The 18604-nt window shown below is 54.2% G+C and overlaps 2 protein-coding genes across 8 annotated transcripts; both read left to right on the top strand.

Moving 5' to 3' along the window:
- Window positions 1-610: 610 nt before the first annotated feature.
- IZUMO1 (izumo sperm-oocyte fusion 1) lies at window positions 611-4873 on the top strand. Of its 6 annotated transcripts, none has more exons than XM_007168246.2 (10): window positions 611-757; window positions 1461-1611; window positions 1973-2047; window positions 2430-2516; window positions 2786-2806; window positions 3154-3234; window positions 3426-3526; window positions 3790-3943; window positions 4277-4484; window positions 4726-4873. In XM_007168246.2, exons 2-10 carry the CDS (start codon window positions 1536-1538, stop codon window positions 4850-4852), a joined length of 930 nt encoding a protein of 309 aa, XP_007168308.1. In that variant the 5' UTR covers window positions 611-757; window positions 1461-1535; the 3' UTR covers window positions 4853-4873. The 6 variants fall into 6 exon arrangements, with proteins under 6 accessions (XP_007168308.1, XP_007168305.1, XP_007168306.1 ...); XM_007168243.2 differs by having other exon boundaries at window positions 1331-1611; XM_007168244.2 differs by having other exon boundaries at window positions 1079-1611; window positions 3826-3943.
- A 145-nt stretch (window positions 4874-5018) lies between these two features.
- Window positions 5019-18227, top strand: RASIP1 (Ras interacting protein 1). 2 transcript variants are annotated; one of them, XM_057534783.1, is made up of 12 exons: window positions 5019-5250; window positions 5487-5627; window positions 6230-6909; window positions 8366-8721; window positions 11757-12410; window positions 13117-13154; window positions 13386-13537; window positions 13656-13759; window positions 15434-15677; window positions 15883-16055; window positions 17100-17247; window positions 17820-18227. In XM_057534783.1, the coding sequence occupies exons 2-12, from the start codon at window positions 5491-5493 to the stop codon at window positions 18017-18019; spliced, it is 2886 nt and encodes a 961-aa protein (XP_057390766.1). In that variant the 5' UTR covers window positions 5019-5250; window positions 5487-5490; the 3' UTR covers window positions 18020-18227. The 2 variants fall into 2 exon arrangements, with proteins under 2 accessions (XP_057390766.1, XP_057390768.1); XM_057534785.1 differs by lacking the exon at window positions 11757-12410.
- Window positions 18228-18604: the final 377 nt, after the last annotated feature.

Raw genomic sequence — 18604 nt, 5'->3', positions numbered from 1 at the left:
GGGAATTTTGGGGGACCAGTCCCTACTCAGCTGCCATAGGTGGGAGAGAGGGAGGTATGAATTAAAAATCCTCATCACCAACCTGTCTCTGCAGGTTTTTTGGAGTCTCGTGTGCATGAGGGTGTGTGTAAGTGAGTAGGAGTAAAGGTGTGGAGCTTCCGGGGACTCTCACTTCTCATGTCTTGGGATACTGTTCCTGCTCTCTTGTTACTGCACTTGTGTGAGTTATGGTCTCAGAGACCCAATTCCTTTCCCGGACTCTCAGCACTGGCCTCCAGACCTCTCTTTCCCCTGGGACCTCAGCATACAGCCCGAGGCTGGAGAAAGAAGGTGGAGGGGTAGATGGGGGAGTGAGCAAAGATTATAATTAAAAAAAAATTTTTTTTTTGGCCGCGCTGCTTGGCATGCGGTATCTTAGTTCCCTCACCAGGGATCAAACTCGAGTCCCCTGCAGTGGAAGCGCAGAGTCTTAACTGATGGACCGCCAGTGAAGTCCCAATATTATAATTATTGAACTACATTTCCCATAAAGCTATGGGGTTGGCTGCAGTAATCGGCTATGGAGAGACCCCAGGGCCTTCTGGGAGTCGTAGTCCTAGGGCTAGAAAGGACCACTTCCCACGTTTTCGTGGCTCGAGGACAGTGTTTCCCGAGGGCCGTGGTCAGCTAGCCAAAAGCCTGGGTCCTGGGGCCCAGAGAGAGGCGGAGATTGAAGGCTAGAAGCCCTTTCCTTAGCTTGGAAACCAGAGCCCACAGGGTAAGTCCCCTTCGGTAGACGCTGGGAAAGTTCTAGTCTGAAAAGGGGGCTGTGACATCATGGAGCTATGGGCGAGGCCTCCCTTTGTTGCGGTCCAATCAGACTAAGAGTTGGGCTTCTGGGCGGGGCCAAGGAAACCTCAGGGAATATCTCCTGGGAATTTGGGGCCCAGCCGTGGGTAGCCGGAAGGCAGAGGCTTGGGAGTTCCTATTAGTAAGGGGCGAACCGTGGCTGTGACCTCCAATTAAAAACTGTCTATACCACGCAACCAACCTTACCCTCCCTCCCACCCACCCCCCCCGCCAAAATCCTTAATTTTAGTCGTGGGAAAAAGAGTGGAAGGAGTGGCCTGTTCGTCCTCTCTGAAAGCCCTCAGAACCTGGACTCTTCAGCGAGCCCTAGTGTTGGAAGGTACAACAGTCAGGAGTCAAGGTCGGGCTGCGGCTGTTTAGAGTGATTCGGAACTCCTCGGTTTTCTAATGAGAAGTGTGCGCTCTGCAAATTGGGGCTCCATTAGTCTCGGGGAAGGGTTTCTCTCCGTTTAGCGTTCACCTTCTCGTTTTGGGGTAAGAGGAGCCTCCCCGGAGTTCGGCGCGAACTGCGCGCTCTGGCCGCAATGGGGCCGCGGCGGCTTCCCCTCCTGGTGGCGGCTCTGGCCGGCTGCCTGCTTCCTGCCCGGGGCTGTGTCATGTGTGATCCAAAGGTCGTGGAGGCGCTAAACTCCTTGGAGACGGATTACCTGCCTGGCCACCTGGAGGCCAAGCATCACAAAAACGTGATGAAAAGGGTAAAGCAGGCAGTGGAAGCTTTCAAGGACCTGCCGATTGACGAGGATTCCTATATGGGGGTCGTCGGTGAGGACGGAGTGCGACTTGTGGGTCCTGGGAAAGGAGGGGTCTGGGGCTAGGATTGCTGGAAGCTGCTGGGGAGAAAGGCCTGGAGGTACAGTCTCCTGGGTTCGGGAATGGAGAAGGCTGGGATGCAGATTCTGGGGTTCCCCAGGACTGGCAAATACTGTTCTCCCTACCTTTTATCCTGCAATTTTATTCAATATGTAATAAAAAAAGACTACAACTCCCAGAAGGCAGCGGCGTGGGTTAACCCCTTTACCAGGCCAATCCTTGCCCATTGGCACCATGGGTGTTGTAGTTTCTAAGACTAGGTGAGCCAATGAGACAGCAATGCTTGGAATCTGGGGTTTATCTCCCCCCACAGATGAGGCCACACTGGAGAAGGCAGCTTGGAGTTTGCTGAAGGATCTGAAACGCATCATGGACAGTGATGTAAAAGGTAAATGCACAGAGGGGGCAGGAGAGGGCTTCCAGGAACTCTCAGGGAATTGATTGCCAGTGACACCTGGTCTGGTGGTCAGGTACTGGACTCTGGAACCAGACTGCCTAGGTTCAAATTCTGGCTCTGCCGGTTTCCTAGCTGTGTGGCGTTGAGCGCTTTGTCACCTCTAAAATGGAAACCATAACAGAGCCTTCATCCCAGTTGTTGCTTAGCCCAGTGGCCAGCATTATGTTAAGTGGTCATTACATTTTATTGTCCTTCCCTGAGAAAACCCAAAAGCCAGGCTCTGCAGACAGAGGCCAACTTTCTGTACCTCACATCTGGAAGGAGCAGGAGGGTGGGGGTGGGGACTACTCTGAGTCATCCTGCTTCTTCCCAGGTGAGCTCTTCGTGAAGGAGCTGTTCTGGATGTTGCGCCTGGCAAAGGATAACTTTGCCAGCTACGCTGCTCAGTTTCAAAAAGCGGGTGAGAGAAGATGGGAGTCCGGCATCCCAGCCTTCTCTTTTCACAGTCCAGGAGTCCCTGACCCCAGCCTTCTGCTTCTCCGAGTCCCATCCATCAGCTCTCCCAACCCCTTCCTCCCTCAGACCCAGGGACCCAGACACCCAAGTCTTTCCTTCCTGGAACTCAAGAGCCCCAGCCCTAGCCTGTTCCTTCACCCCCTCTCTCATCCCCTTTAACTTAGAAATCTGACTTTTTTTTTTTTTTTTTTTTAATTCTTTCTACCGAGGCAGCTTTTTGTCCCAACAAATGTGGTGAGTCCGGATTATGGGAACTGGTCCTCTATCCCTCATCCCTGCCCCGTGAATACCCAGCCTCCCTCTTTTGGGTCTGTGTGTTTTTTCATTCTCTGCGTGGAGGGGTTCCTGGGTCTCCCGTATTCCTTTTGCACCTCGGACTTCTTGGGAAGTGGGCATATACTTTTTGCACTCTTTACTGAGCTTGGTTAGACCGGCTTCCTACAGGGCTGTGTTCTAGCCCAGCCCCGCAGGCTGACCTCCTCAGGATTCGGCTCTTGAGCCCGCCCCAGCCCTTGGCCCTGCCCTCTCCTCTTAGCCCTGCCTCTTAGTGGGGGGACACAGCCTCGATCCTGCCCCTTCAGGTTTGATGTTGCAGCCTCTGATCTGGTGCAGTACCTGCCAGAAGCAGGTTCACTCTTGTCGAAAGTCCTCGAATTGCGGAGGTGAGAGAGCTGGGCCCAGCCGGAGGGGTTGGCGCAAGAGGGGCGGAGCCAGAGGAGAGATCAAGAGTCTAAAGAGGTCGGAGACTGGAGACAGCCAACAAGAAAAGGCGTGGGGGGAGACCAAGTGGAAGGGGGTTGGGAGAGGGCCCAGAACCGTGGAAGAGAATCCCACAGTAACCCCCTATCCCCAGAGCGCAAAGTCAAGGTCCATCAAATGGAAGATATGATCCTCGATTGTGAGCTCAACTGGCATAAAATCTCTCAAGGCCTGACGGATTACAGCTTTTATAGGGTGGGGCCCTCCGACTCCCTTGAACTCCAAGTCCATCAGGCTTGCATAAGCCCCCTGGCCCTTGTATCCACAGACCTGCACCCATAATGCCCATGACTCATGACCCACCAAGTTTGGCTTCTTCTGATCCCCTGGGACCCCATGCCCTGACCAGTACACCCTGGACTCCCATCTCCCCACTGAAGCCCCATGATCTCCTCACCCCTGTACTCCCCAACCCCTGAATCCCCCAGGCCTCTGTGACCCCTTGAGCTTGGGTCTAGGTTTGGGGGAACCATTCTGAGACCTTGATGTCCAAGGGGAAGGAGCCCACCCTGACCAAGACCATGGTGCGTCCAAAGGATGCAGGCACCTATCGCTGCGAGCTGGGCTCCGTGCAATCCAGTCCAGCCACGATCATCTACTTTCATGTCACAGGTCAGTGCTGGGGAGTTGAGAGAAGTGGGATTCAGGGTCCTGGCGGGGTTGGGGTGGGGGTGGGGGCGGCTTCAGGGGCGTGGCTTATGGGGCATAACTTCCCATCGGGGTGTGGTTTCAGGCCACGAGGGTATGGCTTCCTGCCCTGAGCGTGGCCTCTGGCCACTGGGCCAGGGCTCCCTTGTGGGTGTGTTTGGGCTTCACGCAGTTGGAGGCGTGATTATGTCCCGGAGGGCCTGGGTCCTGGGGCAAGTTACTGTGGGGAGAGCTTGCCTTGGCCTTGGCGGGACCTTTGCGCCCTCCCAGGACTGCTCCTAACCGCTGTTCTATCAGTATTGCCCAAAAGAATCGTGGAGGAGATACCGTCACCAAACACTGAAACCGAGGATGAGGTGGCCCCAGGTGAGGTGACTTTGGATCGCCCCCAGACGGCCACAACCCTCCAGTCGCAGTCTCCGAAGCCAGAGAAAGTGCTGAGAAGCCGCCTGGTCGGGCCGCTGATCTGGGGCTTTGTCGTGCTGATAGCCAGCGTTGCAACCGCGTGAGCCTCCCACTGAAGAAGGCAGGGCTTGGAGCGAGGGGCGGGGGCTTCCAACTACCTAATACAGAAGGGGGTCTCCAGCCAAGGAACGCTGAGAGCCGGACTTCCTTTGGGAGCGGGGCTTACCTAGGAGGGCGAAGCTTGGATAATTGCTAGAATAAGATCAAACAGAGAGAGGCCGAGAGGGGTGTTCCTCCCTCATTAGGACCAAACCTGTTTCTGCTATTTGTACCCCAACCAGGATACTTTTCTCTCGGTTTGGGAAAGTGATCGATTTCATAAAGTCCTCCTGGTTCAGCACTGGCAATGGAGCTACTCAGGACTCTGGGGTTTCAAAAGAAAAGACCAAAGAATCAAGGAGAAAATAAATATTTATCTGGTTGTCTAAGTATCTGACTCACTCCTCCGGACTGATTCTAACTTTTGGTTCCCCTAGGGAAGCCTGGGGATGGTCTTCTGTCTGAGGGAGGAGGGGCTGGGAACCTGGTCCTGTGGGTCCTGGAAGGGGCCAACTGGCTGCGATGTAATTCCAGAATCAAGGAGTGGGGCCGGGCCAGCCTTCCCCAGGTCTCCTCCCCCAGGCCCGGTCCCCTCACAGGACGCCCCCTCCCCGCTCTTCCTGCCGGTTTCCTCTTGCCTTTTCCTGTCCCCCACCCAGTGCTGGGAGCTGGGGCAGAGGCAAAGGCTGAACAGGAGCAGCGGGGTCAGGAACCAACCAGGGCAAGCGGAGCCAGGGCCCCCGGGTGCTGCCGGGACCCGAAGCAGGGTAAGAGCTGGGGACCCAGGAGTCCAGCACCCTCCTCCCTCAGACCCAGGAGTCAGTCCCCAGCCATCCCCCATCCCAGCAACCAGCAATCCGGGCTCCCATCCCCTCCTCCACCCAGATTCTGGAGTCTGAGTCCCAGACCCCTCCTCTCTCTGACTCAGGAGTCCAGGTCCCCCTTCACCCCATCCCTACCTCTCAAGGCCTCAGGATCTGGGGCTTTATCCACCCTCCCTTAGGGCCATGCTATCTGGTGAGCGGAAGGAGGGCGGAAGCCCCCGTTTCGGGAAGCTCCATCTCCCGGTGGGCCTGTGGATCAATTCTCCCAGGAAGCAGCTGGCCAAGCTGGGTCGACGCTGGCCCAGCGCTGTCTCTGTCAAGTGAGTGCCCACCTCCTCACGGTTGCTGCCCCTGCCCCACCTGCCTCCCATCTGTCCCTGTTTATGACCCAGTCCCTGCACTGGGTAATGCCAGGGAACCGGAAAGAGTTGGCTTCAGTTCCTGTCCTGAATGGGCAAGTGAGATGGCAGGCGGTAGGGGACAGTGGGCCCCAGTGATATAGGGCCCGGTGAGGGAAGTGCTGGGGCTGGAGATGGGCTTAGGCCGGTGGACACGGGGATAGGGACACAGAAGGAGTAGCGGTTTGGTTCACCTTCCTCCTCTCCCTGCTCACCTCTTGGAATTTCCTTCTGTGGGACTCGCCTTTATTTATTTATTTTCTCTCCTTCGCTCTCTCTTTGCCTCTGGCCTCTGCCCACGCCACCCCCCATCTCTATACAACCCGCGTCTCTCGCCCTTCTGTGGGTGTTTGTCCCCCACTATCTCTGGGTGTCTGTCCCTCCCTTTCTGGGTCTCTGTTCCTCCCCGCCCCCCCCCCACTCTGGGTCTCTGCCCACCTCTCTCTTTCTCTAACCCCTACCCCCGTCTCTGCATGTCCTTCTGGTTCTCTCTCCCGTGTCTCTGCTCGCCGGTGGGCTCCCAGGTCTTCGTCTTCGGACACGGGGAGCCGCAGCAGCGAGCCGCTGCCCCCGCCGCCGCCTCACGTGGAGCTGCGGCGAGTGGGCGCGGTCAAGGCGGCCGGGGGAGCCTCAGGGAGCCGCGCCAAGCGCATCTCTCAGCTCTTTCGGGGCTCGGGGACCACGGGGTCCGGTGGCGCGGGAGCCCCCGGGACTCCGGGGGCCGCGCAGCGCTGGGCCAGCGAGAAGAAGCTGCCGGAGCTGGCGGCGGGCGTGGCCCCCGAGCCGCCACTGGCCGCCCGCGCCACGGCGCCCCCGGGGGTCCTCAAGATCTTCGGCGCCGGGTTGGCTTCGGGCGCCAACTACAAGAGCGTGCTGGCCACGGCGCGCTCCACGGCGCGCGAGCTGGTGGCCGAGGCGCTGGAGCGCTACGGTCTGGCCGGCAGCCCCGGCAGCGGCCCCGGCGAGAGCAGCTGCGTGGACGCCTTCGCGCTGTGCGACGCGCTGGGCCGGCCCGCGGCGGGCGCCATGGGCAGCGGCGAGTGGCGGGCGGAGCACCTGCGAGTTTTGGGCGACTCGGAGCGCCCACTGCTGGTGCAGGAGCTGTGGCGGGCGCGGCCCGGCTGGGCGCGGCGTTTCGAGCTGCGCGGCCGCGAGGAGGCGCGCCGCCTGGAGCAGGAGGCCTTCGGAGCGGCAGACGGCGACGGTGAGCTGCGGGGGTGGGAAGCCGGATTCTGGGGGCGGGGCCTGTGGAGGGATGGGCGGGGCTTGGGCGGGCCAGTGTGGGCGGGGCCTGAGGGACTGTTGGGACAGGATGGCGGGCGCCGGGGGAGGGGTCCGCGGGACCTAGAGCACTGGGTCTAGGGGAAGGCGAAGGTGGAGCAGGACCTAGGTCAGCCAGATGGGCTAGGCCCGAGGACTTTGCCCTTGGGATAGGTGCAGAGTTGATGGGGGTGGTCCTGATGGCAGATGGCCTCTCAGTAGTAGGCTGAATTGGCTCGTGAGGGGCAGGGCCTATGTAGAAGGAAGCTAGAAGGGGGACGCGCTTGGAAGGTGAGGAAATGGGCTATTAGATCAGAGCCTAAGAAAGGGCGGAGCTTCAGAAGGGTGGGCCTTGGACCAGGTGACCTTAGGCTGGGTTGGCTGCAAAGCCTGAGTGGGGGCTTGAGGGTGGTGCACGGGAAATGAGGTATTTGTATTGGCCAAGGACCAGGCTACTTGGGGGCCTAGTATTTGAGAAGGCCTGGAACAGGAGGTGCGCCTGTGATGAAATAACAAAGTCGGGGGGCACAGTCTGGCAGGGGTGGGGCCGGGCTCACAAAGATAGTGTCTGCTCAGGGAGGCTTCTCACAGCTCTTCTGTTCCCGAGTCTCCCTTTGGGAGATAGAGTGGTGTAGCAGTTACACTCATGGGTTTTCTTCGCCGGTTAAACACAGCAAAATCCTAGGCGAAGATTCAACGATATAATGCATATAAAGGGTTTTAGCACAGGGCTTGGCATATAGTAGTTGCTAAATAAAGAATGGCAATTATAACCATCATTGTCTTTTTTTTCTTTTCTTTTCTTTTCTTTTTTTTTTTCCAAAAAGCATTCACTGAACACCTTCTGTGGGCCACACATTATTTAGGGCCCTGGGGGAATACAGTGGGGACATTGACAATTCCCGTCCTTCTAGATTACACAGCCCAGTGCGAAAAACATCAGTTCACTCATTCAGCTCATTTCCACTGGGCACCTACTAGATGCCAGGGCTGTGTGTGACAAAGTTCAGAGTGCCAGTGGTGCCCTTCTCTGCTTCGACTTGGAATGTCAGGGAAGGGTGTTCAAGAGAAGGTGGTTTCTGCTTTCCTTGGGGCAGAATCTTCTCGGTTCTTCGTGAACAGTTCTAGTGCCTAGAACAGTGCCTGGCACATAGTAGGGGCTCAAAAAATATTAACTGAAAGAATGAATGAATTTATGAGCTGAAATTACAAGATAGGTAGAAGTCAAGCAGGAAGTGTGTTCCAGGCACAGGGAACAGCATATGCAAAAACCTAAATGTGGGAAGCGGCCTCACCTCTTTGCAGCCAATTGTCTCTTTAGAATCTCTAGCTCTCCGAGTCTGGCTCTCTCTAGGTGTCTTTCCAGTCTCCGTCTCATCTTTCTCCATCTCTCTCGGCAGGCACGGGCGCCCCCTCGTGGCGGCCACAGAAGAACCGCTCCCGCGCGGCGTCAGGTGGGGCGGCTCTGGCCAGTCCTGGCCCGGGGTCGGGGTCAGGGCCCTCGGCTGGGTCCGGGGGCAAGGAGCGCTCGGAAAACCTGTCCTTGCGGCGCAGCGTATCGGAGCTCAGTCTGCAGGGTCGGAGGCGGCGGCAGCAGGAGCGCAGGCAGCAGGCACTTAGCATGGCCCCAGGGGCAGCCGATGCCCAAATCGGACCTGTAGACCCCGGCGACTTCGATCAATTGACCCAGTGCCTCATCCAGGCCCCCAGCAACCGCCCCTACTTCCTGCTGCTGCAGGGCTACCAGGACGCCCAGGTAAGCGCAACCTCTCCTAACGAGAGAGACCTATGCCCCACCCTTCGGTTGAATGGGCGGCAAAACTACAACTCCCAGAATCCCGTGGGTCGCGTTAGTCTCAGATATGTCAGAGAAGAGAATGGAAGTGGTGGAGATAGATGTCGGAGAAGGATTTCACTGGAGGGACAAGTAGGCGATGATTCGTTTCTTTCAAAGTTGGGAGAAAGCAGTGTCTTCCTCCAGGGAGAATGGGAGAGCCCACTTTATTTTATATTTTATTTTATTTTCCCGCGCTGCGCAACTTGCGGTATCTCAGTTCCCCGACCAGGGATTGAACCCGGGCCACAGCAGTGAAAGCCCGGAATTCTAACCACTAGTCCACCAGGTAACTCCTGGGAGAGCCTATTTTAGAAAGGTCTTCTTGGAGGCCTCTCTTTCTTGAGGGAGAGTAATGGAAGAGTATCTTCTGGGGAGGGAGATAATTTGATTGATGCCTGGAATCTTGTTCGGGGTAAGCCTATGTTGTCTTAGGAGAAGTGGATTGAATCATTTTTAAAAAAATATTTAATTAATTAATTAATTAATTTTTATTTTTGGCGGCCTCGTGTCTTAGTTGCGGCATGCGAGATCTTTTGTTGCGGGTGCGGACTCTTCGTTGCGGTGCAAGGGCTTCTCTCTAGTTGTGTCGCGCGGGCTCCGTACTTTGCAGCACGCGGGCTTAGTTGCCCCGTGGCATGTGGGGTCTTAGTTCCCCGACCAGGGATCGAACCCGAGTCCCCTGCATTGGAAGGCAGATTCTTTACCACTGGACCACCAGGGAAGTCCCTAAATCATTTTTTAAAGTTGATGGTTTACTTTGGAACGATTGTGAGCATTGTTGATGGGGGCAGGTGGTAGTGATACTTCTATTTTACATTTATCAGTGGCAATAGGAGAACTTGTTTGAGTGTTGGGGAGCAAGAGAAAGAAAAGATTAGTGGTTGGGGGCCAGTGGTAAGTTATTTCATTAAAGAAATGTAATGTATTATTGGAAATATTCGTGTGTGTGTGTGTGTGTGTGTGTGTGTGTGTGATAATTAGGAGAATCATTCTTATGGTTTTGTCCACCTTTGGGTAACAGTGGTACAGCCAAGTTCAACAGGTACAGCTGGGATCAATGGGAAAGCCCACTCTAGAAGGTGGTGGAGTTTACTGAACAGTTCCATTTTTACTCTCAGAGAGGGATCCAACTGGGTTAGGTCACTTGGCTGTGTATATGGGTGAGAGGTTAAAACTATTCAAAGAACTTGCATTGGAGGAATTCATGCTTCCTTGTTTGGGCAACAGGACAGGGCAAATTCATTGTAGGAAGGGGTTTGTGTGTATTACAACAGCCCATTCCTCCAGACAAGGTTGGTGAATAGGAGGCTCTATTTTGGAATGGTGGTCAAGTTGGAAGGATCTATTCTGGGAATATAAGAAAGTACGTTATGGGAAGAGAGGGAAACATTGGAAATATCCATTCTTTCAGATGGGATTCATGAGAAATTTCTTTGTAAGAGGCTTCATTGGAAGTGTCCATTCCTTGGGAACAGGAGTAAGAGTTTAATCTCTTGTAGAGAGGAATTTGTTTGCATTCATCTATTCATGGGTGTCTGTGAGAGTTCATGTGAGGTGCAATGGAAGAATCCCTTCTTGGGTTAGGGAACAGGAGAGCCCATTGTAAAAAGGGGGTTCGGGTATTCTTGATCATTCCATTCCTCCAGACAGGGATGAAAAATAGGAGATTCTACCTTCAGAAGGTGATCAGAAATATGGAAAGATCCATATTTCTCAAGAGGCAAATGAACCAATACATTGTAGTAAGGAAATTTAGAAATGTGCATTCATGGGGTGGAGGTAGTGGGAGAGAGTTCAGTGTAGGGAGGGGATTTATGGATATCAGGATGGCTGTTTTCTCAGACATGAATGGGGAACAGAAGTGTCTTCTTTAGGAAGGGGGTCAGACAGAGTGCTTCCATTTTTATAGGATGCAGATGGGAGAGTCATTTTTAGGAAGGGGCCTTCTGGAATGCACCTCTTCATTTGGTGGATGAAATGGGACGCTCCATTATAAGAAGAGGGTCTCCTTGAAAACATCTGTTTATGAGATGGGGTTACTAGAAGTGCCACTGTATGGAGATCTCCTTGGAGATGTCCTTTTTGGGGATGGGAATATTGAGAGCATCCATTGATGGGAGGGAGAGTGTCTTTGGAATCCTCCATCCTGGGAGTGGGGGGAATAGGCGAGTCCATTGTAGAATCACAGCTCCTTGGAAGTAAATTCATGGGGTGGGAAAAAATGAGAGTCCATTATAGAAAGTGGGTCTCCTTGGAAGTGTACATTCATGGGGTAGAGATAATGGAAGAAACCTTTGTTCAAAGGGGAAGTCTCTTTAAAGGTATCCTTGCTTTGGGAATATTGAGAGAAACTATTATTGGAAGGGGAAGGGAAATGTCTTTGAAAGCCGCCATCACAGGTGTGGAATGATGGGCAAGTGGGGACTGGGGTAGGGAAATGGGAGAGTTCCTAGGAGAAAGAAGGTTTCCTTGGGAAGGTCCATTCTTAGAGGGTGAGGGTAGTGGAACAGTCCATTTTAGTAATGGAGATGTGGTGTCCTTGGAAGCACCCATTCTTTGGGCTGGATGTTATGGGAGAATCCACTGTAGGAAGGGATTGCCTTGAAGGAGTCCATTCAGAGGAGGTGAGAAGATGGGAGAATCCATTGGAAAAAGATCTCCCGGGAAGCATCCATTCTTTGAGGGAGGGAAATGGTAGAGCCCATGTCAAGAAAGGGGTTTCCTCGTATCCAGTCTTCAGGATGGATGTTATGGGACAGTTCACCATAGGAAGTGCCTTTGAAGAGCCCACTCATGGGAGGTCGGAGGTAATTGGTGAGTCCTTTGGGATCCCAGGAGATCTGCTTGGAAGTGCTCATTCAAGGGACCTGGTCAATTGTGGGTAAGGGATTTCCTCAGAAGCATCCAGTCCTCGTGGAGTGGTGTCCTTTAGTGCATCTTCACTTTCCCTCCAGGACTTCGTGGTGTATGTGATGACGCGGGAGCAGCACGTGTTCGGCCGGGGTGGGAACTCCTCGGCCCGCGGTGGGTCCCCAGCCCCGTATGTAGACACCTTTCTCAACGCCCCGGACATCCTGCCGCGTCACTGCACAGTGCGCGCAGGTCCTGAGCCCCCAGCTATGGTGCGCCCATCCCGGGGAGCCCCGGTCACGCACAATGGGTGCCTGCTGCTGCGGGAGACCGAGCTGCATCCGGGCGACCTGCTGGGGCTTGGTGAGCACTTCCTGTTCATGTACAAGGACCCCCGCGCTGGGGGCGCGGGGCCGGCGAGGCCTCCGTGGCTGCCCGCACGCCCCGGGGCCACACCGCCGGGCCCCGGCTGGGCTTTCTCTTGCCGCCTGTGTGGCCGTGGCCTGCAGGAGCGCGGTGAGGCACTGGCGGCCTACCTGGACGGCCGCGAGCCCGTGCTGCGCTTTCGGCCGCGCGAGGAAGAGGCGCTGCTGGGTGAGATCGTGCGTGCCGCGGCCGCCGGCGCCGGGGACCTGCCGCCCCTGGGGCCCGCCACGCTGCTGGCGCTGTGTGTGCAGCATTCAGCTCGGGAGCTGGAGCTGGGCCACCTGCCGCGCCTGCTGGGCCGCCTGGCCCGTCTCATCAAGGAGGCTGTCTGGGTGAGCACTGCCAACCTGCGTCCAGTCCCATCTGCGCCCCAAGTCCTTTCCCGAGCCTCCTCTCGCCACCTCCAACCTTAGTTTCGTAGTTGGGTAGGACAAAACTACATCTCCCAGTATACCGCAGGACGGGGCTTGGGCTATTAAGCAAGGGGCCCCAAGGGATGCTGGGAGTTGTGGATTAATCCACAGTGCTTAAAGAGAAGACAGTACAGTAGTACCTATCTTTGCAGCCGAGGGATATTGGAAGAAACCATCCTGGGAGATGGGGTAGGGGAAGAGATCCCTGAAGGTTGGAGCCGTAGTGGGCGAGACCATTCTTGGAGGCGAGTGAGAACAAACCCACCGGACCAGCAGATGGATCTGCCAGGGAGAAGCCATTCAGAGTTGGGGGGGGGGGGAGGCGGGGAAAGTTCCATCCTATTGAGCTGGGGCCTAGTTAGAGGAAAGGTTTAGGAGGTTGTTTTTGAATAGGGGGAAACTCCATTTGAGCAGAAGTAGACCTAAAGGGAGACAGACCACTCTTAATCATAGGGGTGTGTGTTTTAAACTGTAAGAAGAGGATTGACTATTCTGAAGCTTGAGGATCAGAGTCCATTTGAAAATTGGGGAGAGTCTCTTGTCAAAAAGGAAAAATCAGGGCATTAACTCAGAGGCCTCTCTTCCTCATCCACCTCACCTTAATTCTGATCTTACTGTTCCACAGGAAAAGATTAAGGAAATTGGAGACCGTCAGCCAGAAAAGTAAGAGAAACTCTGGGGAGAAGGGTCTAGAGTGATGTAGGGGTCAGGATTCGCAGCCAGTTCTATGTTCACATTTCCATGCATGTTTTAGTGCAAGCTTCTTTGGGACTCAACTTTTCTAGTTGTGAAATGAGGGTTGGACTCTGACCCCAGTTAGACCCAGATCTCGGGGTTTGGACATTTTGGGGGGGGAATTGGGCAAGGATTACAAGTCCCTTCCCCTTTTCCCAGCCACCCTGAGGGGGTTCCTGAGGTGCCCTTGACCCCTGAGGCTGTGTCTGTGGAGTTGCGGCCACTCATGCTATGGATGGCCAACACCACGGAGCTGCTGAGCTTTGTGCAGGAGAAGGTGCTAGAGATGGAGAAGGAGGCCGACCAGGAGGGTGAGCTCTGACCCAGGCCCATGCTTGTCCAAGCCTCCTGCCGTTCCCTTCACCTGGGGACCTGGGCTTCTGTCTGGCAGCCTCTGGTTCTCCCTCTCACTCCTATGCCTGTCCTCAGACCCACAGCTCTGCAATGACTTGGAATTGTGTGACGAGGCTATGGCCCTCCTGGATGAGGTCATCATGTGTACCTTCCAGCAGTCTGTCTACTACCTCACCAAGGTTGGCCTTGACCCCTGCTTCCTGTTTGGCATAGCATCACTTCCTGTTTGAACTACATCACATTGCTCTGGTGTCACTTCTTATTTGACCTAGCAACATTTCCTGCTTCTCTGACATCACTTCCCATGTCCCAGGCCCTCCCCCACCTCGCACTTTGCTGTTCTGATACCACTTCCTGTTTGAGCTTACATCACTTCCTGCCTTCCTGACTTCTCTTCCTGTCTCCGCAACTATCCCCTCCTGATAGGCTGACTTCACTGCCTGGTTATATCACTGTTATATCAAGCTCCTGTTTTCTAAGTCCACTCTTAAGTCACTGATAAGTTAGATAGATAGATATAGATCAAATAATACTAGGCACTGTCATTTAAATTAAACCTCTTTATTCAGGCCTCACTTTCTGTGTTTGCTGACCTCACTTCCTATAGCTTTGAATTCATTCCCTTTTCTGAGCCACAAACCTTTTTCTCCCTGGAGTGCCCATCCTGTAGGGCCTGCTTCCTGCCCCAGTCCCCCGCCACCATTCTTTTTTATTTTATTTTATTTATTTATTTATTTATGGCTGTGTTGGGTCTTCGTTTCTGTACGAGGGCTTTCTCCAGTTGCAGCAAGCGGGGGCCACTCTTCATCGTGGTGCGCGGGCCTCTCACTATCGCGGCCTCTCTTGTTGCGGAGCACAGGCTCCAGACGCGCGGGCTCAGTAATTGTGGCTCACAGGCCCAGCTGCTCCGCGGCATGTGGGGTCTTCCCAGACCAGGGCTCGAACCCGTGTTCCCTGCATTGGCAGGCAGATTCTCAACCACTGCGCCACCAGGGAAGCCCTTATTTTTTTTTAATATTTATTTATTTGGTTGCGCTGGGCCTTAGTTGCGGCAGGTGGGCTCCTTAGTTTTGGCATGCAAACTCTTAGTTGCAGCATACATGTGGGATCTAGTTCCCTGACCAGGGATTGAACCCAGGCCGCCTGCACTGGGAGCATGGAGTCTTATCCACTGCACCACCAGGGAAGTCTCACCACCACCACTCTTGAACTTAATATTGCTTCTTGGAATTCTCAGGGTTTCTGTCTTATGTTGGGCCTCATTCCTTATCTGTAGAATGAAAGGGGATATTTTGGGACAGGTAGTCTCTGTGTTCCTTGAGCAGCCTTGATTTGTGAAGCCCTTTCCTCCCAGGCTTCACTTCCTGTACATCCCTGCCAAGTGTGGTTTTATTTCTTCTTTGGCTCTGACCTCATTTCCTGTCCTTGGCCTGATCTCACTTTCCACTGGCTAACTGCCACCCCACTCCCACTTCCTGACTCTCCATTCTTTTCCTTTCCTTCGGGAATTCTGGATAAATAATTCTTTGATTGAAGGGAGCCTCTTTTTTCAATGTCCTTTGTCCTCCTTGAGCTGTCTCTGTTGAGAACTACATCAGAGGTGGTCTTAAAATACCCAAGACACTTCTGGAAAGCCTTTCTTAAACTTGAGGTATCCCAGGCCTGATGAATGCTAGGAACCTATCTGGAAAGTAGGATTTTGCTCATGGAGACCTTTAGGGTGTTGAAGGTAGAATGGACTACAATTCCCAGAAGCCTTTGGTGGAGCTCCCCAGTACCTTCATGCTCTACTACCCTGAAGCTTCCAGGGAGTTGTAGTCCAACCCCTTGTTTGCACCTCTGTGTCTCCTCAGACTCTGTATTCAACGCTGCCTGCTCTCCTGGATAGTAACCCTTTCACAGCTGGGGCAGAGCTGCCAGGGCCTGGAGCCGAGCTGGGGGCCATGCCTCCAGGGTTGAGACCTACCCTGGGCGTATTTCAAGCTGCCCTGGAACTGACCAGCCAGTGCGAGCTGCACCCGGACCTTGTGTCTCAGACTTTCGGCTACTTGTTCTTCTTCTCCAATGCATCCCTTCTCAACTCGCTGATGGAACGAGGTGAGGGTGTGTCTGGAAAGGGGCCGGGAAGCAGAGACAGGAGCCACTGAGACCTGCATCAGTTAAGACACATCAGAGGCTCAGGCCTCATCTTTAGGGACTCTGGAGAGCAAGCTCCAGATCCCAAGCTGAAGAATAGGAAAGGTCTGGGAGGCAGGAGGGCAGAGTGCGTGCACCCATTGCTTCTCACACTCTTCCCCCACAGGTCAAGGCCGACCTTTCTATCAATGGTCCCGAGCTGTCCAAATCCGAACCAACCTGGACCTTGTCTTGGACTGGCTGCAGGGGGCTGGGCTGGGAGACATTGCCACTGAGTTCTTCCGGAAACTCTCCATAGCTGTGAACCTGCTCTGTGTGCCTCGCACCTCCCTGCTCAAGGTGACTCCTGACCCCTGACCTCTGAGTCTCCAATCCCACTCATCCGTCCTCTGTATTCAGCTTACCCTTGGATCTCCCCCTGGACTCCATGTTATCCCCAGTCCCAGTTCAGACACCATGGGTGATGCATCAGCAGCTAGAAGGAAGCCAGCCACATAAATGTCCAAGTTTGGCTGCATCTGAATCCCAGTTGGACTTATTAATAATAGTTTCCAGGGTCCCCTCCTTCAGACATGCTGATTCAGGAAGTCTGGTATGGGACCAAGGAATGTGGCATTTAAAACATTCATTGAACGTAAACTACATGCCAGATACTGTGTTTAGCCCTTCTCACTGAATGCTGACTAAGCCTCGTGAAGTAGGTTATTAATTGACAATTTGGTTCAGACAAAGAAACTGAGAATCAGGCAGGCTAGGTCACTTGATTTCATTTATTTACTTTTATTTATCAAACTTTTACAGAGCATTTAACAAGCACCAGTCAGAGTTCTGTGTACTTTACAATCTTGCCATATTAAATCGTCCTAACAACCCTGTTAGGCAGTTCCTGTTCTCCCCCAATTTACAGGTGAGGAAACTGAGGCACAGGGTTTGCGAGAAGGCAATGAGTAGCCTGGGACTTTTGAACCCAGGCAATCTGGGTTGAGTCTCTTGTTTTAACCACAGTGATGATTCTGTTGCCTAGATCTAGGTTAGGTACCGAAATTTTCAAACGGTTACAAAAAGTAGCCACAGTAGAATAATGAACACCTATGCACACAGTAACATAAACTAATGGTCAATTTTGTTTCTTCTCCACCCCTGCCTACTCCTACCTCCTCATGTATTCTGAAGCAAATCACATTTTTCTTTTTTAAAGCTGAGAGTATGCCCTTTCCCACTATCACTTTGGTGACAACCATGTCTCACAGTACCTGGAAGACATTGCACAGACATCACTGTCTACCCACTACATCCATGCCCTCCTCTATGGAGGGCCTTCCACTTAGGATTTCTCAGCTGCCCCATAATAATCGTAGGTTTTTCACCTCATCTTCCCACCAGGCTTCATGGAGCAGCCTACGAACCGACCACCCCACACTGACCCCTGCTCAGCTCCACCATCTGCTCAGCCACTACCAGCTGGGTCCTGGCCGCGGGCCTCCACCTGCCTGGGATCCTCCCCCTGCAGAGCGAGATGCTGTGGACACAGGTGAGGAGAAATAGGGACAGAGGCATTGGGGCTGTCAGCTTTCTTCTGTCCTCAGGACCTAGGGATCCATAGCCCCAGCTCCTCCCTCCTGGTCCAAGATTCTGGACCCCTAGCCCTCTCCTGCCCCGGGATCTAAGTGCTGGATCCCAGGATACAGGATTCTCCCCCAGGATACAGGAGTTCAAGCCCCCAGCTCCTTATTTTTTTCGCAGCGGTTCAGGTCCCCAGCCTCTTTCCCCCCACAAACTACCTTCCTCACCTAGGAGGCCGAGTTCCAGGCCCCTCCACTCTAACGAATCTGTACAACGAAGTTCCCAGTCCTTCCTCCTTCCTTCCTAATGGACCCAAGCACCCAACTACATCGCCCGTTTCCCAGGCAACGGTGGCCTTTCATAGTCTGAACTACAGCTCCCATGATGCTTGGGGACTCCCAAGAGTCGCGTTTGAGGGGACCCTGCTCCAGGAGCTGCCGGGGGTTTTTTCCTTCGGGCGTGACGCAGTCTCGGCTATCCCCGACACTGCTGCCTCACGCCCATTTTCAGAATTTAACTCCGACTTCTTCGGTCTCATAGGGGACATCTTCGAAAGCTTCTCCTCCCATCCTCCCCTCATCCTGCCCTTGGGCAGCTCGCGCCTCAGCCTCACCGGTCCTGTGACGGACGACGCCCTGCACCGTGAACTGCGCAGGCTCCGCCGTCTCCTCTGGGATCTTGAGCAGCAGGAACTGCCGGCCAATCACCGCCACGGACCTCCCGTGGCCACGCCTCCTTGAAAACCAATAGCAAACGAGCGCGCGAACCTTGAAAATTCATCGGCTTCTCTAGAGTCTGTTTGAGCGCAGAGCTTTCTGGGAGTTGTAGTTTTTCCCCGCGTGGAATGCTGGGAGTTTGAGTTTGGGGGTAGTAGAGGATGGGACCGTGGGAAGATGGGTTTGGGAATTTGAGTGCCAGGAGCAATAAAGGTATCTGTGGTATTGGCAATGCCTCTATTGTTAAGACTCGGGAGCGGTAGTGATGATTTTCTGTGGAATAAGGCATCAGGGCCTTTGCCTGGAGCATTGGGCTCCTGCCGAATCCTCCGTGATATTTATAGCCACGGCCTCAGCTTGCCCTCTTGCATGTAATCCAATCCAGGAGCACTGTGGCCTCCCACGCATCTCAGAACAGAGCCCTAAACTTGTTCTGCCAAAGATCAGGCCCTCAGTCCTGCCAGTGGGAAATAGCCAGCGCTCCCTTCGACCTCCCATAGCCCATCCTCCAACCTCCTCCCTCAGACCCAGGAGTCTGGGTTCCCAAGCCCCTTCTGGACCTTTCTGCCTGTCGGGCACACTGATGAGCCTCAACGTTTCTTGTCCCTG

Source organism: Balaenoptera acutorostrata, chromosome 19 (genome assembly GCF_949987535.1).
Source record: "Balaenoptera acutorostrata chromosome 19, mBalAcu1.1, whole genome shotgun sequence".
In the NCBI taxonomy this organism is placed as follows: domain Eukaryota; kingdom Metazoa; phylum Chordata; class Mammalia; order Artiodactyla; family Balaenopteridae; genus Balaenoptera; species Balaenoptera acutorostrata.
This window is presented reverse-complemented; position numbering and strand designations above follow the sequence as displayed.

Coding starts and splice junctions, on each gene's coding strand:
- IZUMO1 (XM_007168243.2), top strand. CDS start 1,374: ATGGGGCCGCGGCGGCTTCCCCTCCTGGTGGCGGCTCTGGCCGGCTGC. Junction 1,612..1,972: donor TTCCTATATGGGGGTCGTCG/GTGAGGACGGAG, acceptor CTCCCCCCACAG/ATGAGGCCACACTGGAGAAG. Junction 2,517..2,785: donor TGCTCAGTTTCAAAAAGCGG/GTGAGAGAAGAT, acceptor CTACCGAGGCAG/CTTTTTGTCCCAACAAATGT.
- RASIP1 (XM_057534783.1), top strand. CDS start 5,491: ATGCTATCTGGTGAGCGGAAGGAGGGCGGAAGCCCCCGTTTCGGGAAG. Junction 6,910..8,365: donor CGGAGCGGCAGACGGCGACG/GTGAGCTGCGGG, acceptor CTCTCTCGGCAG/GCACGGGCGCCCCCTCGTGG. Junction 17,248..17,819: donor GCGAGATGCTGTGGACACAG/GTGAGGAGAAAT, acceptor TCGGTCTCATAG/GGGACATCTTCGAAAGCTTC.